Consider the following 27,656-nt stretch of genomic DNA (forward strand, 5'->3'; position numbering starts at 1 on the left):
GTGTGATACCAGCCAAACCAGACTTCAGAAAGCTACAAGCAAATAACTGAGCTCTGCTTCAGTTCTGCACCTGGTGAACAATCAGGGACAAGAAAGAGCCTAGCTAGAATTTGGAGCCTACGATGAAAGCTGTCGTTCTCCAGCACCCAATGATTTATCTCAAAAAATTAGTAAGCAACTGTTTGAGGAAATTATCCACTTGTTTTCTCCCTGAGACAGTCATCTCTTGCTGCTAGAAGCAGCACGGTAATATTTAATTTCATAAAAGATGATATCCTGCTTTTTTCCAGCAGGTGGACTCAAAGCAAACCAGGTAGACTCAAAAGCTAGCTAGAGCTGTTCCACAAGCCAAATTCTTGTTCTTACAGTCTTCTTTGGGCCTTAGTAGTGCTTGCCAGATCTAACAATATCCTTATCCCAATATAATAGCAAGGTTAGCTTTGTGCAAGTGGAACAATGGTTCTTCTCCCTCAACAGTGCATGGGTCTTTCTTCCCTTTCGCTTCTTCCATTCTGTGTCAGATGCCCAGGAGGCCTAATTTGCTGGTGTATAGGTAGCCATCTTTCATTAGTGAGGCTCCTATCTGCAGTAGCTGCAACCTTTTTTAAGCCTTTCAGCAAATTTTGTATTTTTGAGCAAGCACCATAGGCACAAGTAAGTTTCCAGTTACTTTTCTCCCCTGCATCTGCCCCACCACAGGGGTGGACTTTGGTCTTTCAAATTCCAGCAGCGCCCTCTGCAAGGCCAAAATTCAACACCCCCATCTCTGACCTTCCATTCTGCATGTATACTATGCCATAGCTGTGTCGTCCCCCTTGTTTCCCCACACTGGGCACTGAACCCAGTCACACTACCCTAAATCTGCCTCTGCCCACCACTCACAAAAGAGAGAGAAAGTGCACACACAATTGTTCCAAGGGAACTGGGTAAAAGTTCACTTTAGTATATTTATTCTGAGCCTTCAGAAACACATAGAGCAGGAAGAGGAAATGGGAAAGGGTGTCACACTTCCAACTTCCTCCTTCAGTTCTATATGCTTTACAAGGAATAAAAAGGTAACCACCCCAATTGTCTCATGACCAAGGGACAGAGGCCTCATGGGCACCAGCGGAAGACCTCAAAGGTCCCATTGCATCTATAGGCACCACACTGGTGACCCCCCTGCCTTAAAAATACTATAAAGTATATTGTAAAAATGAATGTTTTTGTGACCATCACATTTCAAAATACTTTATTAGAGGATCTACACATGGTATGCAGAGTTATTCATGAAACTTTTTTAATGAAAAGTTTTTTTGAAAAGCAAGTGTCTTACTCCTCCAGACATTGTACATCTTCCCAAGGTGCATGCTGTTTCACGGGCAAACTTGGCTAGTTTTCATTTGGTGTATTTCCTGCATTTCCTGTGTTCTAAATATTAAATTAAAAAATAAGGTTAGTTGACAGAAGCCAATTAGTGAATACTCACTTTTTCATCAAATTAAAACTATCTCCCTCCAAATAAAAAAGCAAAGCATTTTTAAACATACAATCAATATTTCTAAAAGAGTTCAGCAGCTTTTTAGCAGATGTCTAGGAAATGTTCCCATTGAATGCAATTATGCATTATATTTACTTGTAAATGACTGACAAAAGAATACAAATATTACATGTATTCTCTAATTTTCAACAACTCAGTAATTATATATTTTAGCTAAGTCCAAGAATATTTGTACCTTGTCCAAATATTGACAAACTCTTTTACTACAATTCAACAGAGAGTTAGCTATCTTTAATTGCATTATTTTAAACTGGCATAGGCACACTTAACTCACTGTTCAGTTACAGAATCCATGTTTTTATGCTGGCTAAGAAATTTGAATTTACCTCAAGTTTTTCACGATTCTGATCCACATTTAGTAAAGATGGTATTTTAGATACTTCAGATTTCTTTGACTCCCTCTTCAGCACTCTTACCTGTTTAACTTTTACAAACAAATAACTAATTATTTCTAGATTTGGATGCTTTTCTAGTTTGAATTATCCAAAATGTACAATCCAATAGCTAAGGAAACAAAGAAAACTATGATTTAACTGAATTTTTTTTTGAAATGAAAGATAACTATTTATTTTTGGCTTTAGAGCTTATTATATCATGGAAGCTTTCATTTTTAAATTCAGATTCTTGTGAACACAATTCTGTGACCTCCCACATGGGAAAAAACAACTGAAGAGGGCATTTTTCTGCTGAACATGGGGTAATAGGAAAATATTTGAGCACTAATCCCCCTGGCCACTGATCATTCATTCAGTGGTGCTTTTAGTTCTTGACTTTGGGACACCCTCTGGGGCCCTGTAGTCCACAAACCCCACAAGTGACCACCAGAGACGGGTTTTTACAAAAACACAGATTCACAGTGGCAGGACGGCAGACACTCATGCTGCTCCCAGACTCTAGAACTCCCTCCCTAGAGAAGTTAAACGGGCTCCCTCCTTGTCCTTCTGCTAGCAGGTGAAGACCTTCTTGTGCCAACAGGCTTTGGGGAACTGATTGCTTTTAATGAGGGGGGTGCTGCTGTGCTGTGCTGTTTTTGTTGTGATTGTATGTTTTGAGTTCCGAACAGTGGGAAAAGGCCGGGTATAATAAATAATAATAATAATATTCAGTAATATGCTGAACCGGCTGCAGTCATGCATACTATCAACTTCATTTTCCCAGCCTTTCTCTGGGTTCCACATTTTTTAAAGAAAGAAAAAAACCTCTTAATGGTGACACCTGGTAAGTTTGTGGGGCAACGGAGTACCCACCCCTCAGTTTAACAAGTGGTGTTGGGAAGAGGTTCCTTTTGCTTCATTTATATAAATTTCTGCGCTGCAAGCACAATTCTCGGAGGCCAGATTCAGCCATGCCCACCCACCACTTCAACTGAACACTTGCCAACACCACTCAACCTTTTTAATCACTTCAAATACAGAACTGTAATACAGAAGCCATAATTCAAGGTACTCTGATATTAGTTCTGTCGGCCCAAGGAAACCTTAGTCTTAGTTTTATGAAATGGAAGTCATTTCCCCTCTCACCTCAAGCTACATGGCAAAATTTTGAAATTTTGTGTGTGTTGTGTTCAAAAGCAGTTTGCGATATGTGGAGTAGGGGTTCTGTTATTCAAAGAAAAATCTATACAGAAGATCCATGACAGTATTTTTCAACTTTTGAAATAGTTACTTAAAAGCAGCTCCAAGTAAGGGTCTCTTTTTATGAAGCAGCAGTACTGGGAAGGGGATGTTTTAATTCACTGCCCTTTCTAATACCAATAAATAAATAAAATCAGCATTTACATACATTCCAGCCCTGAGCTGATTTCTGTTTATAGTTCTATTTGCATGCAGCTTTTGATTTGAAAAGGAAGGAATCTGACTCATCAAAAGAAAGCCTTAAATAAAACTGCACGATTTTGCAGCACGTTCCACAAATCTTATATATAGATATTTAAGTTTCATTTCAGATTAACTCATCTGAGCCTTACAATTTATCTGAAAAAAATCTACAGAAGATAGCAAGCATACTTTCCATTCCTTTCAGTTCTTTCTGTTGCCCCGTGGTTAGCTCTGGGAAGTGAATGTCCTTCTTCTCACATCTTGAAATATTGCGTTTCTTTCTGTTTATTGTGACCATTTGATCAATCTGAGCAGCTCTTTCATACAGAGAGACCTTCTCTATTTGGTTCTAAAAATGGAATCAGTATGTATCCAAGATAACATCTGTGCTACAGTTTCAACTTATCTATGCCTTTATGTAGTTAATTCTGACCTTGACACAAAGTACTAATAATCTTTACAGTCTGTCTTTCGAGGAAGCTTATATCACCAGGCAGGAATAAATCAATATTATGGGCTAGAAGAACTATTAGAAATTGCATCTTTCAGACAAAATCAACAGATCTTTTTTCCTTAGTAGCTGGCAAGCATCCAGCAACAAATATATTTATTTCCATGGACAGTTAAATCACCTGTTCGGTTTACAACATCTACCGGTGACGCATGACAACTCTCTTATCTGCCGAAGACTCCCTTGAGCAACAGTAGTAGAGATATCTGGACTGTATTCCACACTATCCTGTGAACATTATACATTATACAACAGACCCAGTACCCAGAATACTGGGACAGTTGCTATGGCCCATGAAGTCCAGCAGAGATCTCTGTGGCTAATAACTTGCATGCCCCAGCCCTCCAGCATCCATTGCCACTTGCAAACAGGCAGTTCGGTGACTGTAGTCACTAGCCTCATCCTTGTGCACACTTGCAAGCCAGCTTACCGATTGGTGCTGTAATGTACTAGGAGCTGAGCATCTTTTTGCTCCCTGTCCAATTAGTGCCATAGCTGCTTGTGATCAGGAGCTGACATCTGCCTTTGAGAATTTGGAAATTTCAGCTGATGTAGAATTCAGTGGCCAGACTTACAATTGGGACCAGTAAAAAAAGGTAAAGGTACCCCTGCCCGTACGGGCCAGTCATGTCTGACTCTAGGGTTGTGCGCCCATCTCACTTAAGAGGCCGGGGGCCAGCACTGTCCGGAGACACTTCCGGGTCACGTGGCCAGCGTGACGAAGCTGCTCTGGCAAGCCGGCACCAGCGCAGCACACGGAAACGCCGTTTACCTTCCCGCTATAAAGCGGTACCTATTTATCTACTTGCACTTTAGGGGTGCTTTCGAACTGCTAGGTGAGCAGGAGCTGGGACCGAAAGACGGGAGCTCACCCCGCCGAGGGGATTCGAACCGCCGACCGACCAGTAGGTTCAAGTATATAATACGCATGCTTGTCTGTCTGCACTGACTTCTAGGTTGCTTTACAGGCCCAATTCAAAGTGCTCATTTTAGTCTGTAAAGCTTTCTACAACCCAGGACCAGATTACATTATAGAGTGCCTTTTTCTTTTTAAACCTGCATGGAGTCTCAGGTTGTCCTTGGAGATCCTCCTCCAAGTATTCCTTCTAAGGGTTACATGAGAAAACACCTTTTCTACAAGCGGGTCTAACACATTTTCAGTGCCAGGTTAAGACTTTTTTTGTACACTCAAGCATTTGAATGTTGATATTTGTCTTCTGCTTCCTCAATAGATGGTTTTTCATTGCTTTCTGTTTTACAGTGATCACTTGTGATAAATTTATGGTGGGAGATATGAACATGTGGGGTAGGAGATGTTTAGCGTGAACACTATTAGCGTTGTATGTTTTTTAATGAGTATTTTTTGCTATGTAAGTCATCTTGAGACCTTCAGGGGTAAGTAGCCACACAAATAAAATAATAATACAGCAAAAGCAGAGGAGAAAAGCAGCACTAAAAAAAGCAAAACGAAAGGAGAGTGAAGGAACAGTTGTGCAAAGCTAGTGCTTAGAAGAAGGTTCCAAAATACGTGAGTGAGTTGTTTTAACTGGACAAGGAGATCCTTTGCCCTGAGGGTGATCTTTGGTCAAAATGCAGCCAGCCTTCATGGAAAATCTTGCTACTTGCATAAAGGTAAAGGTAAAGGGACCCCTGACTATTAGGTCCAGTCGTGTCCGACTCTGGGGTTGCGGCACTCATCTCGCTTTATTGGCCGAGGGAGTTGGCGTACAGCTTCCAGATCATGTGATCAGCATGACTAAGCCGCTTCTGGCGAACCAGAACAGCGCACGGAAACGGCGTTTACCTTCACCCTGGAGCGGTACCTATTTATCTACTTGCACTTTGACGTGTTTTCGAACTGCTAGGTTGGCAGGAGCAGGGACCGAGCAACGGGAGCTCACCCCGTCGCGGGGATTCGAACTGCCGACCTTCTGATCGGCAAGTCCTAGGCTCTGTGGTTTAACCCACAGCGCCACCCGCGTCTTCAGCCTAAAGCTTCCTTCTTCCTTCACTTTTCCCTGGGTGTAAGCGCAAACAAAGACAAAACCTATGCATAGCTTTTGGGGTGGAAGATGGGGGGGAGTAAGTCTATTCACTTGAAGCTTAACAGCTGTGGTCCAGAAGCTAGGAAGGTATGAATGTCAGCCTGCACATATAGTGCTTTACTTGTTGCTATTTTTTCAACAAGTGCTCAATGTTTTCTAGTAATACCAGCAAGTGTGTGGAGGTGGAAGGCTGATTCTGAGTGCAAAAGGGGCCCATGGGTGAAACGGAAGCTTATTTCTCAAGCAAAGCTGGGCTAAGTAAAAAAGCATGTAGGTAGAGACTTCAGAGAGGTAAGTGTTAATGCAGTGGGACTGTTTAGCAACTCTATGTCTAACCCTTGTTGATAAAAAAGTAACACTCCCTGCTTTATATACAATCTGGCAGGCACAAGTGGGTTTAAAGAAAGAGCCTGCTGTTTTTGCATCAAATTTGGCCCTTAGGCATGTCAATCATTCTCTGAATTGCAACCATCGGCTTAAAAATATACTTCAAAGACATAACCAGATGAACCAAATTGATCTTTAAAACTGTACACTTACTTGAGATATAGTCCCTTCTTCTTGACGGTTATTTGGACCTATTTGTGACACTTGTGGCCAAGGACTTCGCCTTTTCTTTGCTTTTTCAGGTAACCTGATAAACAAGCAGATAAATGAAGGAACAAATTCATTCTCAACTAAGAACTCATGTCATTAGATATATTTTTTTTATGAAGCATGTTCCATATTTAATATCTACCCACCCCATACGCTGTGGCAGGGATAGCTCCTCGATAAGAAATCACACATAGCTTATCTAAATTCAGCAGCTAAACTGTTTCTTTTTAAAACTTTGAGCAAAAATTGATCTTTCCCAAGCATTCCAATTCCCCACCTGCATTCACTTTTGCATTACATACCTTGAATTAGGGCACAGGAAGTGTGAATTGAAATTTGCAGTAAGATTTCCGCAGTTTGGGTTGATGCGTGGCATTGTCATAGTGGGTGTCTGTGGAGAATCCTCCTTTGTCCCACCAGCGTCAGTGCCGGCTGCCAGACCAGTGCCATCATTGCCTGTCAGTTTGTTTTCATGAGGAATGTTTAGAGCATTCTGAGACAGAGCAGCCCACTGCGAAACTGCGTCTTCTTGTTCATTCCTTTTCAGCTCTGAGATTTCAGATTTCACCCCTTTCATTTTGATCCCTTTGACCTTCATCTCCTTTGGTTTTTTGTCCTTTTCAATTTCCTAGAACAGGTAATACACACAACTATTAAGCAATTCCTTCTATTAACCTACATTCTGATCCTATAGAAAAAGTTGAGAGTTGAGATCGATGGAGTTGAAAGAAAAACAGTAGTGTCCAATTCATTTCAGAGTGTGAATCACTTTGAATTTTTTCTTTGATACATTCAACAGGAAAAGATGTATAATCCCTACATAATTCCCCAATCCACCAACTATAGATTAGTAGCTTTGGTAGGCAAATGGTCAGGCAATCAAAAGTGAACAACAGTTTCACTTTCTGGGTCAAATCCTGGAAGTGACATGTGGATCATGGACACAGAGAAAAATCCTGAGTGAGCCAATAGTAAAATGTTTATGAAATACTAGAACACAATCTAAAAATGAACTTGAATTTGCTTATTAATAATTAGTATACAAAGTAATGCTGCACTGTTGTGGAATTTTCTCCATTCTCACAGTTTCAACATAATAGAACAGTCACTAATTCTGTGGCCTACTTAAAATTGCAAACCATTCCTTAATTTCTCACACTGTTCATAGCCCTGAAAATACAAATATTATAAAACAGACCAATAAGTGCTTCTCAGACTTTGTTATCATAACAAGACTCATGTCCTCTTCTTTCCTTCTTTGGGACACCAACTATCTTAATTCAACACATCTCAATCATGAAGGCAACAATCACATGACCAGCATAATAATAATAATAATAATAATAATAATAATAATAATAATAATAATAATAATATTTTATTTATACCCCGCCCTCCCCAGCCAAGGCCGGGCTCAGGGCGGCTATATAACATATAACTCATTCAGCCTATGGCAGCTCTGCTAAAAGTCAGGTGTGGCTGACAAACAATGCAACAGAGGCAGATTCAGGGGAGTGTTCACCCACACTGGGTGCTGAGCTGAGAGGGTGTTGCAAGGGGCACCACAAAAATAATGAACAACAGAAGGCATGAGGGTGCCAAATGTTGGTGTTGCACAGGCACCACTTTGTGAAGCTCAAAGTCCAACTCTGCAATGCAACTGGCATGGGCTGAAACTGTTGTGAACAAGTATCACATTGACCTTTCATTTAATAATATGACTGAATTCCCAGAGTAAGCTAAAATTCTCAAGTCAAATCAAATTCTGCAACCTGTGTACATTAGGCAGGTTTATTCTGTTTACACTAGTTTATTCTGTTTATACTAGTGGGATCTGGGAACCTAATATATGTATAAAATGATAAGAAAGTAATTAATGGGGAATAAGAATTGTATACCTGTAGGTATCTATGGCAGCTCTCCTAACTACTCAGTGTGGGGTGCTAACCTATAATTTTTGCTACATGTAAAATAATAATAAACATTCTAAAAAAAAGTAATCATTCTTACTTTCACAATAACTGGGCCACTCTGAGACACGTTAATGTGAACTGTTCTTTTTTCATCCATCTCTTTATTATTGTCTCTGAATTTTGAAAGAAAATTCAACTTTGCTTCTTGTAGTAATTTGGATTTCAATTCTGGTAAGAATCTGATAATGGAAAGTGCATTTATATCAACAAGCATATACAAACAAATTCTAGAGGAGTAGCCATGCTAGTCTCCTGTAGCAAGAACAGCAACAAAGAGTTTTATGGCATCTTCACAACAACACATCTATTATGGCATAAGTTTTTTTGGACTACAGCCTACTTCTTCAGGTACTTGAAGTTGTATTCCAGGTAGTGGGTATATGTCTGATTCAAATGGGGAGGGAATGTAAACAGGTGAAAAGGAAATGAAATACTTAAAAGTACAGATTATGGGTAAATTATATTATGAGTGGTCATTCACAAAAAGTAGTTGCTAATCCAGGCATTGGGAAGCCAATTAACACATGTGTTAAAATCCTTTACGCTGATTCAATCTACAACTGATACCACTGAATTGCTTGACGTATCATGATTCAACCGTTTCATGTTGCAGTCTTCCTTTGAAGTTCCTTTGTTCAATGATGGCTACCTTAAGAACCATCACAGAATGGCCTGGGTCTTAAATATCCCTCCACTGGCTTTTCTATATTGCCATTTTAGTTATCTGGTTTGCCTATTTACTATCTTTCAAAGACACCAACCTGTTTATCCTACACAGAATGCCAACCATGCTCACTATGGTCCACAAAAGCTTATGCCGGTTTGTAATACATTTGCTAGCCTTTAGGGTCCCACAAGACTCTTGTTTTTGCTGCAACGGATTAACACAACTGCCCTTCTGGAATATATTTAGCAGAACTAGAAAACATGCCAACCACAACACATCTGTTCTACATCTTAGTTGTGGCCCTAAAGGCAAATACTTTAAAGACCACTTGCTTATAAGTGCATTGTGTTCCATGTCAAATGTTTATTTCTCATTGCAAACCATATTCCAACTTTCAAGTTCTATTTCAGCCTTCATAAATTATGCACCGGTCTATTTATTGTATTCTAAAGATCAAGCATTCTTTCTTGACATGGAACTTTAACATAGCCCCTTTGAGGTTTGAGAAAACAGAACAAATGCCTAGAAAGATTTGCAACAAATTTGTTCTTTTTTGCCTAATGCTTGACAAGACGATTAAGTCAAGAAAAACAGTATCATAGTGACTGATTGTCCATTTAGCTGAAAATCATAACACAGAATGATCGAAAAATACATGTACTAAATTCCTAATTATATGAATGAAATTTATTTCAAACTACATGTCCTTAGAATTGCAACCTTAAGGTCGCAATGAGTCGGATGTATGAATTGGAAACAGCCTTCTACACATGGATTGTCCTTCTTGCTCTTCCCCCCCCAAAAAACCCAAAACAAATTGCCACCTGGAGCCAACAATATACAAGCACTTAGGATGTGTGTGTTCTGCACAACATCCCTACCTCTGAATAGATTCTGATCATGTCAGGCTTTAAAGTGTCAGCCACTTGCTGAGGTAGGTGACAGTAAATCTGTGCATCCTGTTGCCCTTCTCAAAAGGTGATTTACACTACCCCACTTGTGACCATTTATCTTTTAATGATGGAGATTCTAATGAGCTTTGATCATTCAGAGACACAGCTGCAGTACAGTGGGGGCTTTTTTTGTAGCAGTAGTTAATTTTCAGAAGCTTCAGTTCAATTTACACAGCATCCGATGTGCAAAAACACAGGCTGCCGCTGTGCCTAAATATTGCTCCTGGCACCCAGCTGACTGAAGAGCTTAGGTAGCAAGTTTCTCCCATGTGTGCTGATGTGTATGAGAGTTGGCTTTCTCCTCCTACTATGTTACACCACAATCCTACCCATGTCTTGGCAGAAGTCCTAATGAATTCAATGGAGCTTACACCCATGTAAATGAGATTAAGATTGCAGCTGTGGTTCCTAAATGGAAGTAGGAGTCACTCATTGAATGAAGGGCCTCCAATTCTGAGGCTGTGATTTTCAGGTTAGTTTGATACCTTTCAATTAAGCATAGTCTGGAAAAAGGATGGTGGAGACAGACTAGAGCAAGACTTCTACTTGATGGTGAGTTCACACATCAATCTCATCTTCCTTCCAAGCTGGCTCCTAGAAGATCGGATCAGATTGGCTCCTATGTTTTGCAAAATCATTTGCACTCCTGAACATTGTCACAGTGTTGCTAAGAGCTTTTTAATGTATACAGTGGTACCTTGTGTTACGTACTTAATCCGTTCCGGAGGTCCATTAATAACAGGAAACTGCTTGTAACATGAGGCGTGCTTTCTCTAATGGCACCTCCCACATGAGGCGCGCTTTCTTTAATGGCGCCTCCTGCGGCTGCCACGACAATGGAGCGTGACTTCCACTCACATCCTGGGGCAAAGGTTGCAACAAGCGGCATCTACTTCCAGGTTAGCAGAGCATGTAACCCACAGCATTTGTAAGGGGAATGGTATGTAACACGAGGTACCACTGTATTCACAATTCTTCCTGGTTAATGCAGGAGCCATCAGTCACATCTCACGCACTGGCCAACATGGTGTTGAGACATTTGAAGAGTTACAATCACACAGTAGTTACATTTGAAACGGCAGTATTTTGCATTTCAAACCTAGTAAGAAAATCAGGTTTCCCAAAAATTAAGTATTTGGGCATAGGGAATATGCAGTATCTCACCAACAGAAGCATTACTATAGGTGGAGATGTTTTGATTCCTCCCTCACTCCTAACAAATTATTAGCATGTATTTGTCATGAAAAATGTCAATCATCTTGAAAGGCTCTCATAGAAAAATCCAAAGCCTGAGGTCATGTCACTTACTTTTCAACAAACCCATCTCTGGTAAAATAGTCATGCTGTAACAAATCAGCAGATGATATCCTATCTGCAGGATCCATTTGTAAGCAAGCCTAAAAAATAATGGAACAATTATTTTAGAAGGCAGCATTTCTAAAAGCTTATATAATATTATCCAGGGGGGAAATGTGTATAATAAAATGTGTACTATATAACATTTATTATTTATTAATAAGTGAAATAAATAAAAAATGAAAGCATATTGATATTGTTATTTAACAATTTTAAGGAATATTAGCATATTTTCTACATGCAGTCATTTTGCCATTTTATTACTGTAACAAATAAATCTCTCTTGATTACTGTGAAAATTGAGCTGAAAATTGAGAAATTTTGTTTCATGGTACTTAAAATAAAAGATAAATATCTTTTTTCTGATCTTTGAAATCTCCCCTCTTCCAATAATGTGGTACTTCAGGTACCCAGACCCCTTTTATAGCAAAAGAACTATATAACTGCTGATCATTTACTGTATTACATGGGATCCAGCCATTCTGCCTACAGGAAATATAACTTGAATTTTCCCAACACAACATGTTATTTTTGGAAAAACGCAATGCTTCCCCCAGCTAGCAGAACCATTGAGTTTTGGAATGCTGTCTGAACTTTATTTGGAAGGGCTGTGAACATTTATTGGATAGCGCCTGTGAAAGCAATATAACAGAATAATAACCATGTAAAGAATGCAGCTTACATGAAAGTTAAAACAAAAGGCCAAAGAAGTAGTTATGGCTACTGCATCAAAAGGAAGCACAATATGTTCTTTCTAGAAAAATGCAATAGTACTTTCGCTGGGATTTTGAGTGCTATTTTTGCGTATAAATTTGTTGTGTGATTTATTTTATGATGTATCATGCTATGGTATCCGTACGTATGAAAGGTGAGCTACCAAAACGTCCCCCTCACAGTGCTATTGTGCAGGGGAGCGGGAGCTCCCATTGGTGCCAATTAGAGCTTTTTCAGGACTAATAGCTGTATGGAGCAGTTAATTTTTATCACTATCATAGCTAGGGATGGAAGGATTAAACCTCCCATCCTCAAGTGCTGAGGTCCCAATGAAAAAATCCCCAACACCATTTAAAAAAACCAAACCTGACAAACTTCCCTAGTGATTTATTTGTCATATTATATAATTTGGCTCAAAGTCAAGAAAAAGTGTGGAGAGTCCTCTTAATGCTTCTCCCTCTTTTCCTTGAGTCTTCTACTGTATATGAGTCACTGTACACCTGACATCACCCAGCACTGTCAGATGGATGGGAATGACACAGCAGCAGCAAAACTGAAGGATGGAGTGGCTATCATGCCATTGCCTTTGTACAGGCAAAACAGTACCACCAAGATTAAAATGAAATAGTGGTATGCTTTGAACTGAATTAGACTCATGCTTACAAAAAACCCCAAAAAACCTAGCAGAAGCTTCTCATCTTCTTCCATGACAGAAAAATACTTTGCGCACACAAAAGCTACTTTGAGCTTTTTAAAAGAAGAGTGAATACAATTACTGGAAAATGGAAAATCAATCTGGTTGCCAGGACCCTGGAAATTAAAACAAATCAAAAAAAAAGTGCCAGCTCTCTGTTTACAAAGGTGTTGCTCTGAATGAATTAATATCTTAAAGTATGCAGCTCACGGAGCAGCTAATTCATATTTATACCTGCTGGGTATTTATTTTTTGTTAAGCTGCTTGCTTGCAAGTGGTGAGGGCGGATCCCCAATGAAAAGTAATGATTAGGAGGGTTCCCTCTCCCGGTGGACAATTTACCTGCAAGGAAGGGGGTCTATGGTCAGTGCTCAACAGGGGGTTGCCTGGCGGGAAAGGGATCTGCAGTTTTGAGTTGGGGGAGAAGGATGAGCACTCTGTAGTTAGCTGGACTGGAAGGAAGCAGCCTGGGAGACAGCAAGTTTGCTTAATGTTGTTTTGCGGATGTCGGGCAAGAACACCAGGCTTCCTGCCTATCATTGAGAATGACATACCTCTTCCACGTGCTCAGCTTGCACCTTTGTAAATACAACAGCTATCACAAGGACAGTGTAAGTTTCCAGGGCTCTCTTCCAAAGAAAATTAAACTGTCCTTGGAACTTCTGATTCCTCAAAGAAGTGAGGAACATGCAAGCCTATTTTTCTGGAACAATGCTGCCCATCAGCCAGCTGCTCCATATTTATCAAGGAGCAAATGTTGCCTAACATTATATAATTGGCCCACATAGCACACCGTTCAGGGAGGGGTAGCTGTTTTGGGATGATGTTATGGTAAATCAAAGTTTTATTCCTTAATCTTTATTGTGCTTTTCAGCAGAAATATAGCTTAATGGACTCAGTCCAATACTTTTGTAAGTTTAACACAAAGGCATCCAATGAACAACATAGCTATCACTTTCTTTGCACAAAATACTTTGCTTGTATCGCCAGCATTGTTTAATATGCAACAGAACTGTGTAACAAACAAACTGAGGATGCCATAGCATCTCCATGTTTGGCCAGTGCCATTATTGGTTCATGAATACTATCATTCTGTGACTTACAGAACCTTGACTTCATTAACCTTTCACAGAATAAAGAAGAGCCTTCATTTCCTTAAAACCAATCCTACCAGTGCTAAAGAAATTACTGCTGGTAAGGACACTTTATCATGGCATGTCTTGTTATGTTTGTGAATCGAATACTTTAGACTTTGGTTCATGTATGAATAATAGCAGTGCAATGCACATTATTGCAAGCGTGCCTGGCATTGCTGTTGTCATGAATGATTTGTTACATTTGTAATGGCACCTTCTTCAACATTTACATAATTCTCTATTAAAAAATGACTTCAAGCTAAGATCTGACAAACAAACACTGCCTAGAAGCATGTTTGCAGAAACACATCAGAGAAAAAGAATAGGAAAATGCATTTTGCAATTAAAATATTACAAGGAACCCTAATGGAACATCTTTCAAGATGACACCAGAAAATACAGGATGACTGATTTATTTACACTGATGTTGTTCTCATTTTGATTGAAATGGGCTGGACTATTATAGTATGCTTCAAAATTTCAACTAGATCTTCCAGTACAATTTACCACAGATGAGCCATTGCAAACCCTATTTTGGAGCCAGGATACTGTTTGGCCCAGTGACCATGCAACAAAAGCCAGTGTTGCTGTGATTGCTCTGAGCAATGTTTCAAGTGACAAGGACCAGGCTCGGATAAGACAACTGATGCCACATTTCAGGCCAATCACGGAGGCCTTGGCAGTTGTTTCATAGCCACTACCAGCCAAAACAACCCTGGGGTTTAGAAGGCTCATCAAGTGCAGTACTGTTGTGTATCAACCCAATTGAAGTTTGTTCCAATTCAGCAATAAACAGTGGGTTTTCCCAGGGACAGTGGTGGTGGTGGTGGGGAACCATTCCTATACTCATGCCTAAAAATCACAGACTGTGCCTAGAAATTATGCCACTAACAGAAGTGTGGACAAGCCCTTAGTTACTGAACTTACATTTGTAAGTATACTCATAGCTCCAATTGATTCCATTGTAGGGTTGCCTACATTAGCAATGTAGATACATGTAATAAGCCATTTAAAATTCAACGGAATCCTTCAGAGGATTAAACTGCTGAATGAAGTTCTTAGGTCTCTTATTTCAACCATAAAAACTCTCATAAAGATTCTTTCTTCCTGAATTTAGATTCTAATGTACAGATTCTACTTGAAAATAATGTACTTAGGATAACACCCAGAAAATAGAAAGCAACATGGAATTAGTTGTTGTCTTAAGGAAAAGCAGCTTATACTTCAGGAAATTTAACATTCTCTTTGATAAAGACCTTATCAAAAAGTTACCTTAAAATTTTGCTCTTAAACTTCTTTAAATGGATTTGAAGGTGTGCGTTTTTTAAAAACAAGCGCACCAGTTACCGTATTTTTCTGTGTATAAGACTAGGTTTTTTTACCCAAAAATTAGGTTTAAAATCATCTTAAACACGGGTAGTGCTTCCTTAATTTTGAGTCCCCCAAAATAGGAGGCGTCTTATATATGGGGGCGTCTTATATACAGAAAAATACAGTATTTCCTAATATAAGAGAATGAATGGTAGGTTCAATCATAAAAAAACAGAGCATCACACACATTGCCCATACTAAATGAACTCAAAGGCACAAAATAGTTGTTCACTGTGGTAAAACAATCGTTTAAAACAGTGGCGTAGCGTGGGTTGTCAGCACCCGGGGCAAGGCAAGTAATTTGCGCCCCTAACCCGTGGATTTGCGCCCCCTAACCCGTGGATTTGCGCCCCCTAACCCGTGGATTCGTGCCCCCTAACCCTAACCCCCAGATGTTGCGCCCGGTGCGGCCGGCCCCCCCTGCACCCCCCACGCTACGCCACTGGTTTAAAATGAAACAGATTTTTGTCTGTGAAATACAGTAAATAAGTCTGGCTTTCTTAACCTTCTGGCATTGAAGCTTTTAGGATAAACTTTTCTTTAACAGCAGCAGGAGAGAAATTAGAAAAATGAAATCTCATGGTCCTACCAAGAGATTCTGAAATGTACAAAAGTGAAAATTAATGAGGCCTGGACAGAGATTTCAAGTAATCCACATAGCCTACTTATCATCTGTAGTGGGGGAGTCAGTGAGAAAGCAGGGGGTGGGGGTGGGGAGTCGGGATACCACAGGTCTGTAGGTCAATCCTAAATACACAAAGTAACAGAAACACTGATATGTCAGTTACAGAACACAAACTATGCCAGGCTACAAATAATGATCATCAGTAAGCTTGATACTCAGACCTCTTCTGACATACATGAACCATATCTGCAACCAGGGCACTGAGCTTGGGATACTTTTTCCTTGCACTTTTAGGGTGCTGAACTTCAGGAAGGACCATCCCTGAAAAAACTGGGCTCCTTATAAAAATATTCTGAAGGTGAGGTGTCAAGTTACCTGAAAGAAAGAAACCCAATAAGCATTAATGTGTCAGATAAAAGGCACATTTTGTTGACAAAAATCAACTGAATTTCAGGTGCACTCCTGACACTTTGAAAAACAGAGCATGCTTCTTAAGACTGAAATTGACAAAACGTTCAAACACGTTTAATTATGCTAACAGTGCAATCCTATACAGAAGTAAGGTCCACAGAGTTCAGTAGGACTTACTTCAAGGTAAATGTATATAGGATTGTAACCTAAAATAATATTGGTGAAGATCTTAAAGTAATTGTACTTAAGACTCATTCAACACAACACTTATGTAGAAAAGCCCAGCCCTCTTGTCCCTCTACTTTGCTCAAGTGAGGCAAGCACATTCAGTGGTACCTCGGGTTAAGAACTTAATTCGTTCTGGAGGTCCGTTCTTAACCTGAAACTGTTCTTAACCTGAGGTACCACTTTAGCTAATGGGGCCTCCTGCTGCTGCCGCCACGCGATTTCTGTTCTCACCCTGAAGCAAAGTTCTTAACCTGAGGTACTATTTCTGGGTTAGCAGAGTCTGTAACCTGAAGCTTCTTTAACCCAAGGTACCACTGTACTCCAACCAGTTCCTGCAAACCCAGAATAGGTTAGCAACTCCGCATGCAGACCTAATCTTGTCAAATTATTAAACGTTTATTAGGAATATGGAAAGCAAGGGAGACCACAATGGGAAAAAGCAGAATTAGCTCAAATCTATGTACAAACTTCAATCCTTTTGCATTCCCAAACTTCAACAGCAAGATATTTGCTCCAAAAGGGAAAAAAAATAGTTGGAATACTAAGGGCACACTTCTGTAATGCCAGCTGAGAGTATAAGATTTAGTAGGGGCTCTGCTCTATCAATGGAACACAAGATGCACAGCAACATAGACACCTCAAGGCTTTTCTGTCACAACAATAAACTGGTGGAGTGGCTAAAATGGAGTGCAATCATGTGTAGGACAAGGCAGCAGGAGGGAGGACCACACTTATAATGTATTGTATACCTCTGATCTATGGAGACTCCTGCGTCAACAGTATAACTTTACACCAGCCTCTAGACCTCGTATAATAATTTCCCTTGAAATGATTCTAATAGAAAGGGGTCAATATGTTAAAAGCCACCCCGTATCCATGGCCATCCCACCTACACTGCCACTAGAGAACTCAGCATATGTTATAACTCAACACCTAATCATAACACTAGTATATAAACTATATTATTATTTATTTAAGACGTAATGTATTTAGCACTTAACTGCATGGGTCTCTAAGCAATGTACAAGTAAGATCCACTGAAATAAGTAATTCAGACAAATGTGTTTAAAAGTGCATGGTCTAAGTGTTCTACCGTAATTTAATAAAACTGTGGGGATATTGTTTTTGTTTCTTACTATGTTATATATTTTTGTGTTTTTATATTCTAAACTACCCTGTGATCCTTGGATTATGGAGGTATAGACATTTAGTAAAGTAAAGTAAAGTAAATTAAAGTAAAGTAAAGTAAATCTACTTATGGAGAAATGGAGGGGTAATCTGCTCAGCTGCTCAGGAGGACCAAACTAGAAAAGACTGCAGTAAATCTCCTGGATCTCCTCAGCTATTTTCTTTTCTCTAAATGTAAAAGCAATTTGGCTGGTGATGAGGGGGGCAAAATGGATCACAGCTACACCACTGGGAGTGAGAGGGAAGTTAACATTTTCTTACGCCGGTTTCCTGATCCAAAAGTTCCCTCCCTCACCCAAAGCTGCTCTTTGCATCAAAGGAGAACACAGACAGAACTACTGAACTGTAGAGAATGTTATGTTGAGCATATTCCTTCTAGAATTCTGTCTGTAGCTTTTGATGGCAAATGATTTCTTTTTTTTTAGGTGAATAATATATTTCCTCCACTTCCCTTAATTAAGAAATGGCGATTTAAAGCCCAAACCTTGTATAGAGATGTACAATGGCTAATTACTGAGCTTAGAGTAGCAATGAACAACATTTTACTACAATGATTTCTGCAGAGATCATCTGCAGCGGTACCTACCTACTTTGGTCACAATTTTATGAAGTAGGTCTAGGTCAGAGCTGCTGGGTAGATAGGGGTTGCCAGTGGCCATCTCGATGATCATACAACCTAAAGCCCAGATGTCCACAGGTCTAAGATCAGGAAATGAACAAAGTGCTCAACAATACAGAGACTGGAGCTATAATAAAGTCAGCTAAATCTTTTAAATAAGAAATTTAAAGAAAAAATTGAAACGTTTATAAGAGTACAAAAATTGAAACTAAAAACATGGACAATTAGCAAAAGCCAAGGGCATAACAGTCAAATTTTATTGTCCATGGAAGTCTGCTGACTTCCAGCAAGTGCTTTGAGGACTGCAGCCTGGCAGCACCCCAGCCCTAAATGCATTGTGTTGGCATGCATCACAATGATTTCAATGGAACTTGGGATAAATTTTATATAAGGCTGGAATCAGAATCTCTTCCAGACTTCTCTCAATTTACCTTTACACCACAGGGGACTTTCACAGTTGGTCAAGGTGTGGTATTGTAAGACGTCTGCCAATGCCTACACCACAGAAATAGACTATTGCTGACACCCACAGCCCCCTGACTCTGTTCCTTCTCATTCTCCTTCCTGCTATAGCTACCTGCCCTCTCCAGGCTTAATAGCAGTGGCAAGAGGAAGGAGAAGGAGAAGCAGCCTCTATTCAGACTGCCCTCTCCTTCTGGATAGTGGTACAGACTGGCTATTGGGGGGCAAGTAAATGGTCTGTGGTGACAGTGCCAAAGAGTTAGACCTACTCAGGGCATTTTGCCCTTGTGCTCTCCAAAATCTGGGACTGACACTGCAGTTGGCACTGGGGAAATTGTTAGCCTAATTGTATCATGCCTATTATGTGCATCTATGTTCCACTGAAATCAATGAGACTTGTAAATATAAAATAATACTGGTGTGTAATCCCAGTGTAACACAACTACTTCAATTTCAAAATATGGCAAATAGCAGAAACCTTCACTAGTAGACACATTTTATTTAAAGGTAAATGTTTTTTAATGTCACTGAATCCAATGCTATATGTACAGTTGTGTAGGTTTATGAACAATGTCATGTGAATTATTAAGATTGGATATTTTATCAATCTCACCCTTCATCAAAAGAGGAGTTGCTGTTTAAATGTGTGTGAGGGCGCCATCTCATGTCCCTCTGCTATGCCCCACAGCATCCAAGTTTATATAAATTTGTTTTTTCAGTGCTTTCATGTGAATATCCTTAAACAGTTACCTTCTTGAATATCTATGGTAAATATAAGATAAAATGCTGTCCAATGCAGGCTCATTAACAGGATTTTAAAAAATACATACTTCCCATATGTAGTATCTTTTAATACCAACTCTGGAGCTCTGTACCACCGTGTGGCCACATAATCAGTATAAATGTCACCAGGGGCTGCTAAGGTCCGAGCAAATCCAAAATCACAAAGTTTAGTAATTCCAGTCTGTGAAACTAAAATATTCTCAGGTTTGATATCACGATGAATGACCTGGCAAAATAAGAATAAAGCTTAAGAACAAAATCAGTTGAACAAAAAAAGTTTAAGAATCAGCTGAGGAACAAAGAAGTTTATTTTTAAGGAGGAAAATTAATTGATTACCCAAAGTTATGAAATAAACAGGCATGTTTTGCCCATCAAACAATTAAATTGAGATATGGAGAGAAGCTATAAGAAGAAATGGAACTCAGAGAATAGTAAGAAAATAATTATTCTGGTGTTATAAAAAATCTGGATTTGAGGAAAAGTGTGCCTGGAACAAAACTAAAGTCTATGGTCATATCTACATTTAAAATCAAGCTTATCTCATGTTCCTCTGACATTTGGTGAGGGTACTGAGAATTCTCTATGCGAAATCCCTGCCTCTCTCACAAAACTATAATTCCAAAGACTGATTAGTGGGGAAAATGAAACTGTTTTGACAGCTCAAGCCTATGCATGTGTTGTCAGAAGTAGGTCCCACTGAATTAAGCTGGGTCTACTTAAAAGGAAAGTATAGAACTATACTCAGCACTTCTATCAGGTGGGTATGTGCTATGCCATTATCACAGGATTTTTCTGATGCAGTGTTAGTTCCTGAAGCTTGCAATGCAGTTGGATAAGGGCATCTGCAATGAACAGAACTCATAAGTGTGCTATCCTGTGACAGCACATGCTGTAAATCAGTGCCACAGCTGTTGCCAAAGTATGGACATTGTTTGATTTCTAATTTTGCAGCCTCCTATACCTTAATGCTCTTTCTTCTTTAAAAACCGTGCAATAGTTTTGTATTTTCACAACTGCAATAGTTTTTACAAAAGCCTCGTTTCACCATGTATTCTCAGTAATAAAGAATATCAAACTTTATCTATTGTATCTACAGTATGTTGAAATTATAGAGCATAATGGGAATAAGGCAGAAAGAAGAATATGAACAGATTGGTCCATAAACAAAACATATTATGTGGCGTTTACATTCATGACCATATACATGAGGCAAATAAGAGGATATTTTTCTCCTGCACTTTAAACAGGTGATTAACAGAAACACAACAGGTATAGTTTTTCTTGAACTTCTGTAATAGGGAAAACAGCATCTGTTGAGCTTAATATCCTGAAATTATTAAAGGCAGATAAACCTCTGTCAATAAAAGATGTGATAAATTATTCAGATTGAGATTATTCTGCTTCAACCTTTGATTTTTCTCCATGACTTTTATAGGGTACTTACATTGTTGCTGTGAAGATAGTCAATTGCTCGAAGAATCTGGTAGAGATACCTTTTAAGTCTTCTATTATCCAGTCCATGAGAGTAATGCTGTAGCTCATCTAAAATTGTATGGTCAATAAATTCAAAGACTAAGTTGATTTTCTTTTTCTGTTTAATGACATCAATCAGATTGACCAAATTTTCATGACGAAATTGCTGTTGACAAAAGAGGAAACAAACTTCTGTTCTTCTTCCCTTTGTAAGAGTTTTGCAATTCATCTACTTTCTCGCAATTAATTTGAGCCTACACAATTTGAAGTGATTTAACAAACATATCCCTAGTACTTTATTGGGAAAATACAATACGTATTTATAAACTTTGTTTTATCATTTATGGAGAGATTAAGAAAAATAACTTTAACTATAGCTATAAAATTATTCTATGAATAATTAACATACAGTTTACTTCATTTAAGGTCTAGTAAACATTCTACCACTGTGTTTAATTCCTCTACGTGAGGCATAATTATTTTAACTGGTAGCAACACAAAATAATTTCACAATGTGTCTTACTATTAACAATAAGAAAAGGAATAGTGCTTATGTTTGCCTACATAAGGCTCTATATATTTTCAACATTAACACAACGTCTAAGGTTTCTAATCTGAATATCAGAAAATCTGTTATCACTTATGAAAAAGCAAGTTTTCAGCCCTCATGGTTTTGAAGAAAATCTTGGAAGAAACTCATATTGGAACACTTAGCACTAAAATACCACTGAATTCACCGGAGCATAGAATCACAGAGTTGGAAGAGACCACAAGGGCCATCGAGTCCAACCCCCTGCCAAGCAGGAAACACTATCAGAGCACTCCTGACATATGGTTGTCAAGCCTCTGCTTAAAGACCTCCAAAGAAGGAGACTAGAGCATATCTATGTACAGTACTCAGAAATCAACTGACATCCTGGTTCTAATTTTAAAGCATAGCAACAAAATAAATCTGACACAAACACTATCCCTTCCCTTTTTCTGATATGTGTTCAGTAGGCGATAATTAAAAGATATATGTAACAAGTAGGCATATTTGATCTCTGGGGATATCAACGCATTGATTTTCAAAACAGCAACAAAAAAAGCAAACCTTCAGGAACTTTATCTCTCTCATTGCAATTTTGTTGACGGACTTTTCAGGTTTCTCATAAAATATCTTAATGGCAACTATATGTCCTGTTTCCTTGTGTTTACATTTCATTACCGTTCCATAACTTCCCTCTCCCACTTTTCCGAGGATCTCATACATCTCCATACTCAAGTCTGAAATCTCTTCAAAGAAGGGGGAAAATGTTATTTTGAAGTACTCAAACTTTTTTGTTGCTTCTTAAATGAATTCTGCAAATAAATTTAAAAGGAGCTATTCCTACACATAAACTTTTTCAACCAGTTTCACATCTAACGAGCGCTGCAGCTGTTAAAGACAGTAACACAAAATACCATGTACTTCTCCCCACTGAAAGAAGGAAGCGCTGTAAGTATCAAGACCAGCTGTTATTTCTTTTTGTGCAATCTACCACTGCTGCAGCAAAATCTGTTTTCCTTCAACAGGGCTTGCACATGACTTGGGGCTTGGTGTACTGAAACCTCTAGTTAGGTAACTAGGAGTGGCCTGTACCTGAGTGTGCAAGGGACATCTGACACCCCACTTTGAATTATCTCCAGATTGTTGTCACTAGGGCAAAGTGTGTATAATTTAAATAATCATACATTCTTCCCCACCTACTCATGCATCTGTTTCTTTTAGATTGCGCTAGGGACCTGCCCCACCTGTTAATTGTAAGGTGTCATGCCATGGATGGTCTTAAATAAACAAATCAATCCCCAAGACTTTTCTTACACTATTAGCTACTGCTGGTGTTCCTACTCCACAACCTTGTAAACAGTTTTGATCACAGCAGTACAATATAACTAAAGAGGCAATGTGGAACAGTTCCTGTTTTCATATGGGGGGGGGCAGGGAGTATCACTCTTCATTCATTGATTGGAGGCATCCCACTAGCCCCGCTGCCACAATTCACTTGTAAAAAGCTTCACCACAAAGTACATGGGAAATGCAGTTGCACAAAAGAACTGCCTGGAAGAGCGGAGGGAGGGATGATCTCACCTCTCCCACCCCCACCTTGGGTGTCAGCATCTGCACCCTCTGTGTCTGTGGTTTATCCCGGTCCACTTATGTTCTGCCCTCACACTGCCTAATGACAGTTCAGCTGCCTCTCTTTCCTACCCCTCCCTACACAGATCCGGCCCTTGAAAATCACCCTGCCTTGTTTGACAGGAAACCTCACCAGCCTCTCAAGAAACACCTCAACCCACATTTGGGGCACTGGCGCAGAACCATTGGGGCTCAACCCCTGCCAGGTCGCACGAGCCCTTCTGTGGGTTTGGATGCTCTCTCGCGTTTAAATCTTTGCTTTGGAGTCACTGGCTGGTATGCATTTGTTAGAATCATAGAACTGAAGAGTTGGAAGGGACCCCGATGGTCATCTAGTCTAACCCCCTGCGATGCAGGAATGTCAGCTAAAGCGTCCATGACAGATAGCCTTCCAACCTCTGCTAAAAAACCTCCAAGGATGAGGAGTCCGTTCGATTTTTCTTTTCTTTTCTTTTAAGGTAAGACGTCCCGGGAGGCTTTTTTGGCCAAAGAGCAGTAAATACAACAGATGTTTTAAAAAGAAAACATTTTTGGTTTTGCTTTTTTAACTTCCGTCGGTCCTTGCAGGATTGGGGGGGGGGGGAGTCCCAGCTTCCTGAAGCTTGCTCATCTTCCCCCCTTGTTTGGCGGTGCTACCTCCCTCCGCCCCACCGGCCCCTCGGCCTTTTCTGCTGCTCCGCAGTTCCCTCCCTCCTGCGGCTTCCCTTCTTTCCCCCGCCTCTCCCGCGTCCCGGCCCCTACCGGGGCCACCTTGGCTCCGGGAAGCGCCAGTGCACCACCCACGGAGGAGCTCCTATTAAAGGTGCTCCTGCCTCTGACCTGCTCTCGGGAGCTCCCCATGTTGACTCCTCCTAGGCCCAGCCAAGCAAACCGGCCCTGTTACCATAGCAACAGCCGGCAATATCAACAGCCGGCCGGCCTACGTCACCCGGGAGCGAGAGGCGGTGCTTCTCTCTGACCTCATCGCGTTCGACGCGTTCGAAAGGTGGGGCGAGTGCTGAGCCTTGGCCGGTGGGTGACGTCAGCTGGTCCCGCAACATACCTGCGGGTGGGGCCGGAATCGCTCCTCTTACCTAACGGGGGTTTCTGAAAAACGACCGTTTCGCAAGGCTGCCGGGCCTCCGTTAGGGTTTTCCTTGCAAGCACCACGAAATGTCGACTGCCCCAAATCCATCTGTCCAAGATTGTAACGCGTTCCGATGGCGGGGCAGCGCAATCCGAAAGGCTGCCATTCGGAATGGCGTTTACTTAGAGCAGGTATCCCCAAACTCGGCCCTCCAGTTGTTTTGGGACTGCAATTCCTATCATCCATGACCGCTGGTCCTGTTAGCTAGGGATGATGGGAGTTGTAGTCCTAAAACATCTGGAGGGTCGAGTTTGGGGATGCCTGACTTAGAGAGTAAGCACCACTGAATGTAGTGGGCCTTTTTCTCAGAGTCAGCATGGGAAAAGATTGCACTGTGTTGGTTTCCGATGATGGAAGGGTTCAGAAGTGCTGTTTGATAATTCACTTTATGCAGGTAAACAGGTATGCCAGCAAGGGAGCAGATCCCACAGAAAGCACCCTGTACCCCAGGTTTCAGGTACAAACCCAGATGCCTGCTGTTATCCTCCAAACTGCCAACCACACAAGCAAGCCTGACTTCAAATGATGGGGGTGTCACCTCCTCCAAGCCTGATAGTTAGGAACCATCTATCAGGAGACCATTTTCTAATATTTCCATCTAACATACCACTTGCAAAGGAACAGCTGGACAGCACCTGTCATAGTATTTTATTTCCCACGGCTGGATATTTTTACCTCTCACCCAAAACATCCCGACTTTCATAGGTGCCCTCATTAATGATAACAGACAGCATGTGAACTTGTTTGAAAAAGTAATGGAAAGTTATATATAATAGAAATCAGCTATCCACCTCCTGTGTGCCAGGCAAGACAGTGGGAACTAAAATGTACACACACACACACCCAACCAGTCTTAACATAGGAATATTGCTGTTAGGTTTACACCTCTTCTTGACAAGGGACTCTTTCAAGGCACACCAATTTCTAAAATAAAAATATAAAAACAAAACAGAACACAAAGTTAATGGACACTGGTGACCAGTGTTATCTAGATCCAGCTAGCCATTTATTTCCACCCCTTCAGTAGCTGAACAAAAAAAGCTTATAGAACAAAATTACGGTACCACGCGCACGAGCTAAGTGTCTTATGACCTATCCACCAATGAATCGAGAAGTTTTTTTATTAATTTCTATTTAAGACATCCATCATCATCAAGTATGAAACAATTTGTATCATATATACAGTCAGTGCTTTTTTCAGGGGGGGGATGCAGCGGTATGCATACCCATAAACATTTTATGAATCTAAGTTTGGCCTCATTGAGGGGCAGTATTTCAATATGAGTAGGAAAATGAGAGTACCCCTAAACATTTGTTAAGGGAAAAAAGCACTATACAGTTATTTATTACTTCATAATTAAATGCTATTCCCTTAGGACAAACCTTTAATAACTGATCAGTGGTGGGTTTGTGTATGGGTTTGTGGGTTTGTGTAGCCTGAACTCAGAAAGTGCATAGGAAAAAAGTGCTCTATTCTCTTGGCTGCCTAAAAGTCAGTGCCATTACATACCCACCCAACCACACCCTACAGGACTGTTGCTCTGTGCAAAATATTTTATCAGGGTCCAGAACTGCTCCTTTCATACACAGATTGGGGGGACTCATAACCCATACAGCACAATTTATAAAACCAAAATAGTACTTTTTCAGTTAGTTTTTTGAGCTGCTGAGTTTTCAAGGCTTTTCATGATTCCTGGAATGTAAAGTTAAATCTTTCAAATTTCTGCTCATTTAGTAAAATCCAGATAGGATTTTGCAGTTGCTAATTGCTACGAAGAGAAATGTGGATGCTGAAGCATGCCAGGATGTCTTACATAACCTGAAAAGTCTGCCTCTTAAAATCAGATGTACAGGTCTGGTGGTGAGATGGTAATTTATTCAGTGACAATGTAGTATATTAACATGGCATATGCCTAGAAACGGCTTGTTATTACTGTTATAAGAATTCTAAGGTCTCAAATATAAATTAAATGTTCAAAACTTTACAAGGCAAACACATACATATGTATATAAACCACATGTCTGAAATAGTACAAGAGAGCAATCCTGAAGCCATTTTGACTCTCCCAAATTGTCCTCAAATATTTCTCTGCAAGGAGGAAGAAAAAGGGAAAACCTCCCCACTGTCTTTTGCTTACAAATCCTGTCTTAAGGGCATATTTGTGTATGAATAGGGTGAGCCTGTGACCTGCATACAGAAACCAAAGTATTAACCATCACAAAAGAATGACCAGACTGCCCAGGTAATGCAATCAGTGACTATTATCAGGTACCCTGGCTGACAGGATTTCTGCTATAGACCGCCTCCTGTGATGTATGTATGATGTTTTAGGGGGTAGTCTTGGGCTACAGGGTGGGCAATTTCAAAAGTATATGTGCACCATTCTTCTGGGTTCTCTCCTCCCTCTTTTGTATGGTGAGTGGGGACCCTGTTGCAACAGTTTAATAAAGATCAAGCTTACTATCTGCTTTGCTTTTCAATATACTCTGGTCAGCCTCTGTTATTTTCTCCTATGGATAGGGAACCCACTTAAAGACTCTATACGGGCTCTTGGATACCCCATAAGGGAAAAGGAGCAGTTTTTTCTTATAATATTACTTTATTTCATTGCTGAGCCATGGATCAATCTGAGTCCTCAGAAATACCTTTTGTTGCATTTTGGGCGACAATTGCCCTCTTTAAAATCCTCTCCCGTTTGCCAGTTGTGTATATAAAGCCTGTTTGCCTGGTCTCTCTTCATTTCTAACTTGTGGTGCACTCCAATCTTCTCTAGAGGGTGTGTCTTAACCAGAAGGACCAATGTGACTCATGATAACAGATGTAGGGAAAACGTGTCTTTGAGGACCAATAATTATATTGCTTCACCCATCCCCAGGGTTCCCATCACCAATGGCCCTGATGCTGCCAGTGACACCAGAAGCAGATGCTTCCCTCATTTCATGGCGGCAGCTTTTCAATGCCTCCCCCCACACTTCCACACCACACAATGCCATTTTCACAGCTGACAAGAATTCTGTATAAGTTGTAACATTGCTGCCACTGCCATCAAAGGACACAGCTAAGGCATGAGGGTTGGGAGGAGGCCTGCTGTCACAGGTATTCAATGGCAGCACTTCTCCAATATGCGGCAATACTTGCTGTCTGCTTCAACAGGAATCCTGTTGCTGTACCATGCAGATAGATAGACATAAAAATTGCAAAAAGTGA

General features: G+C 40.2%; 1 protein-coding gene across 3 annotated transcripts; it reads right to left on the reverse strand.

The window, feature by feature from the left end:
* Window positions 1–1,214: 1,214 nt before the first annotated feature.
* On the reverse strand, window positions 1,215–24,295 carry CDKL3 (cyclin dependent kinase like 3). 3 transcript variants are annotated; one of them, XM_083488124.1, is made up of 13 exons: window positions 24,142–24,295; window positions 22,258–22,439; window positions 21,136–21,330; window positions 19,738–19,916; window positions 18,413–18,525; window positions 16,235–16,374; window positions 11,412–11,500; window positions 8,521–8,662; window positions 6,813–7,138; window positions 6,454–6,547; window positions 3,547–3,706; window positions 1,867–1,964; window positions 1,215–1,410 (listed from the first exon to the last, which is right to left on the reverse strand). In XM_083488124.1, the coding sequence occupies exons 1-13, from the start codon at window positions 24,206–24,208 to the stop codon at window positions 1,372–1,374; spliced, it is 1,824 nt and encodes a 607-aa protein (XP_083344250.1). In that variant the 5' UTR covers window positions 24,209–24,295; the 3' UTR covers window positions 1,215–1,371. The 3 variants fall into 3 exon arrangements, with proteins under 3 accessions (XP_083344250.1, XP_083344252.1, XP_083344251.1); XM_083488126.1 differs by having other exon boundaries at window positions 22,258–22,430; window positions 24,142–24,270; XM_083488125.1 differs by lacking the exon at window positions 24,142–24,295 and adding an exon at window positions 24,102–24,122.
* Between the last annotated feature and the right edge of the window lie 3,361 nt (window positions 24,296–27,656).

The sequence above is a fragment of the Podarcis liolepis genome, assembly GCF_965112155.1.
Source record: "Podarcis liolepis genome assembly, chromosome: 2".
NCBI lineage: Eukaryota > Metazoa > Chordata > Lepidosauria > Squamata > Lacertidae > Podarcis > Podarcis liolepis.

Bases quoted from the DNA above. Each gene is read 5' to 3' on its own strand.
- CDKL3 (XM_083488124.1), bottom strand. From the start codon at position 24,208: ATGGTAACAGGGCCGGTTTGCTTGGCTGGGCCTAGGAGGAGTCAACAT. The intron at 19,917-21,135 runs GTAAGTACCCTA...TTATTTTGCCAG, and splicing joins ACTATCTTCACAGCAACAAT to GTCATTCATCGTGATATCAA. The intron at 16,375-18,412 runs GTAGGTACCGCT...TCTTTCTTTCAG, and splicing joins TAAAATTGTGACCAAAGTAG to GTAACTTGACACCTCACCTT.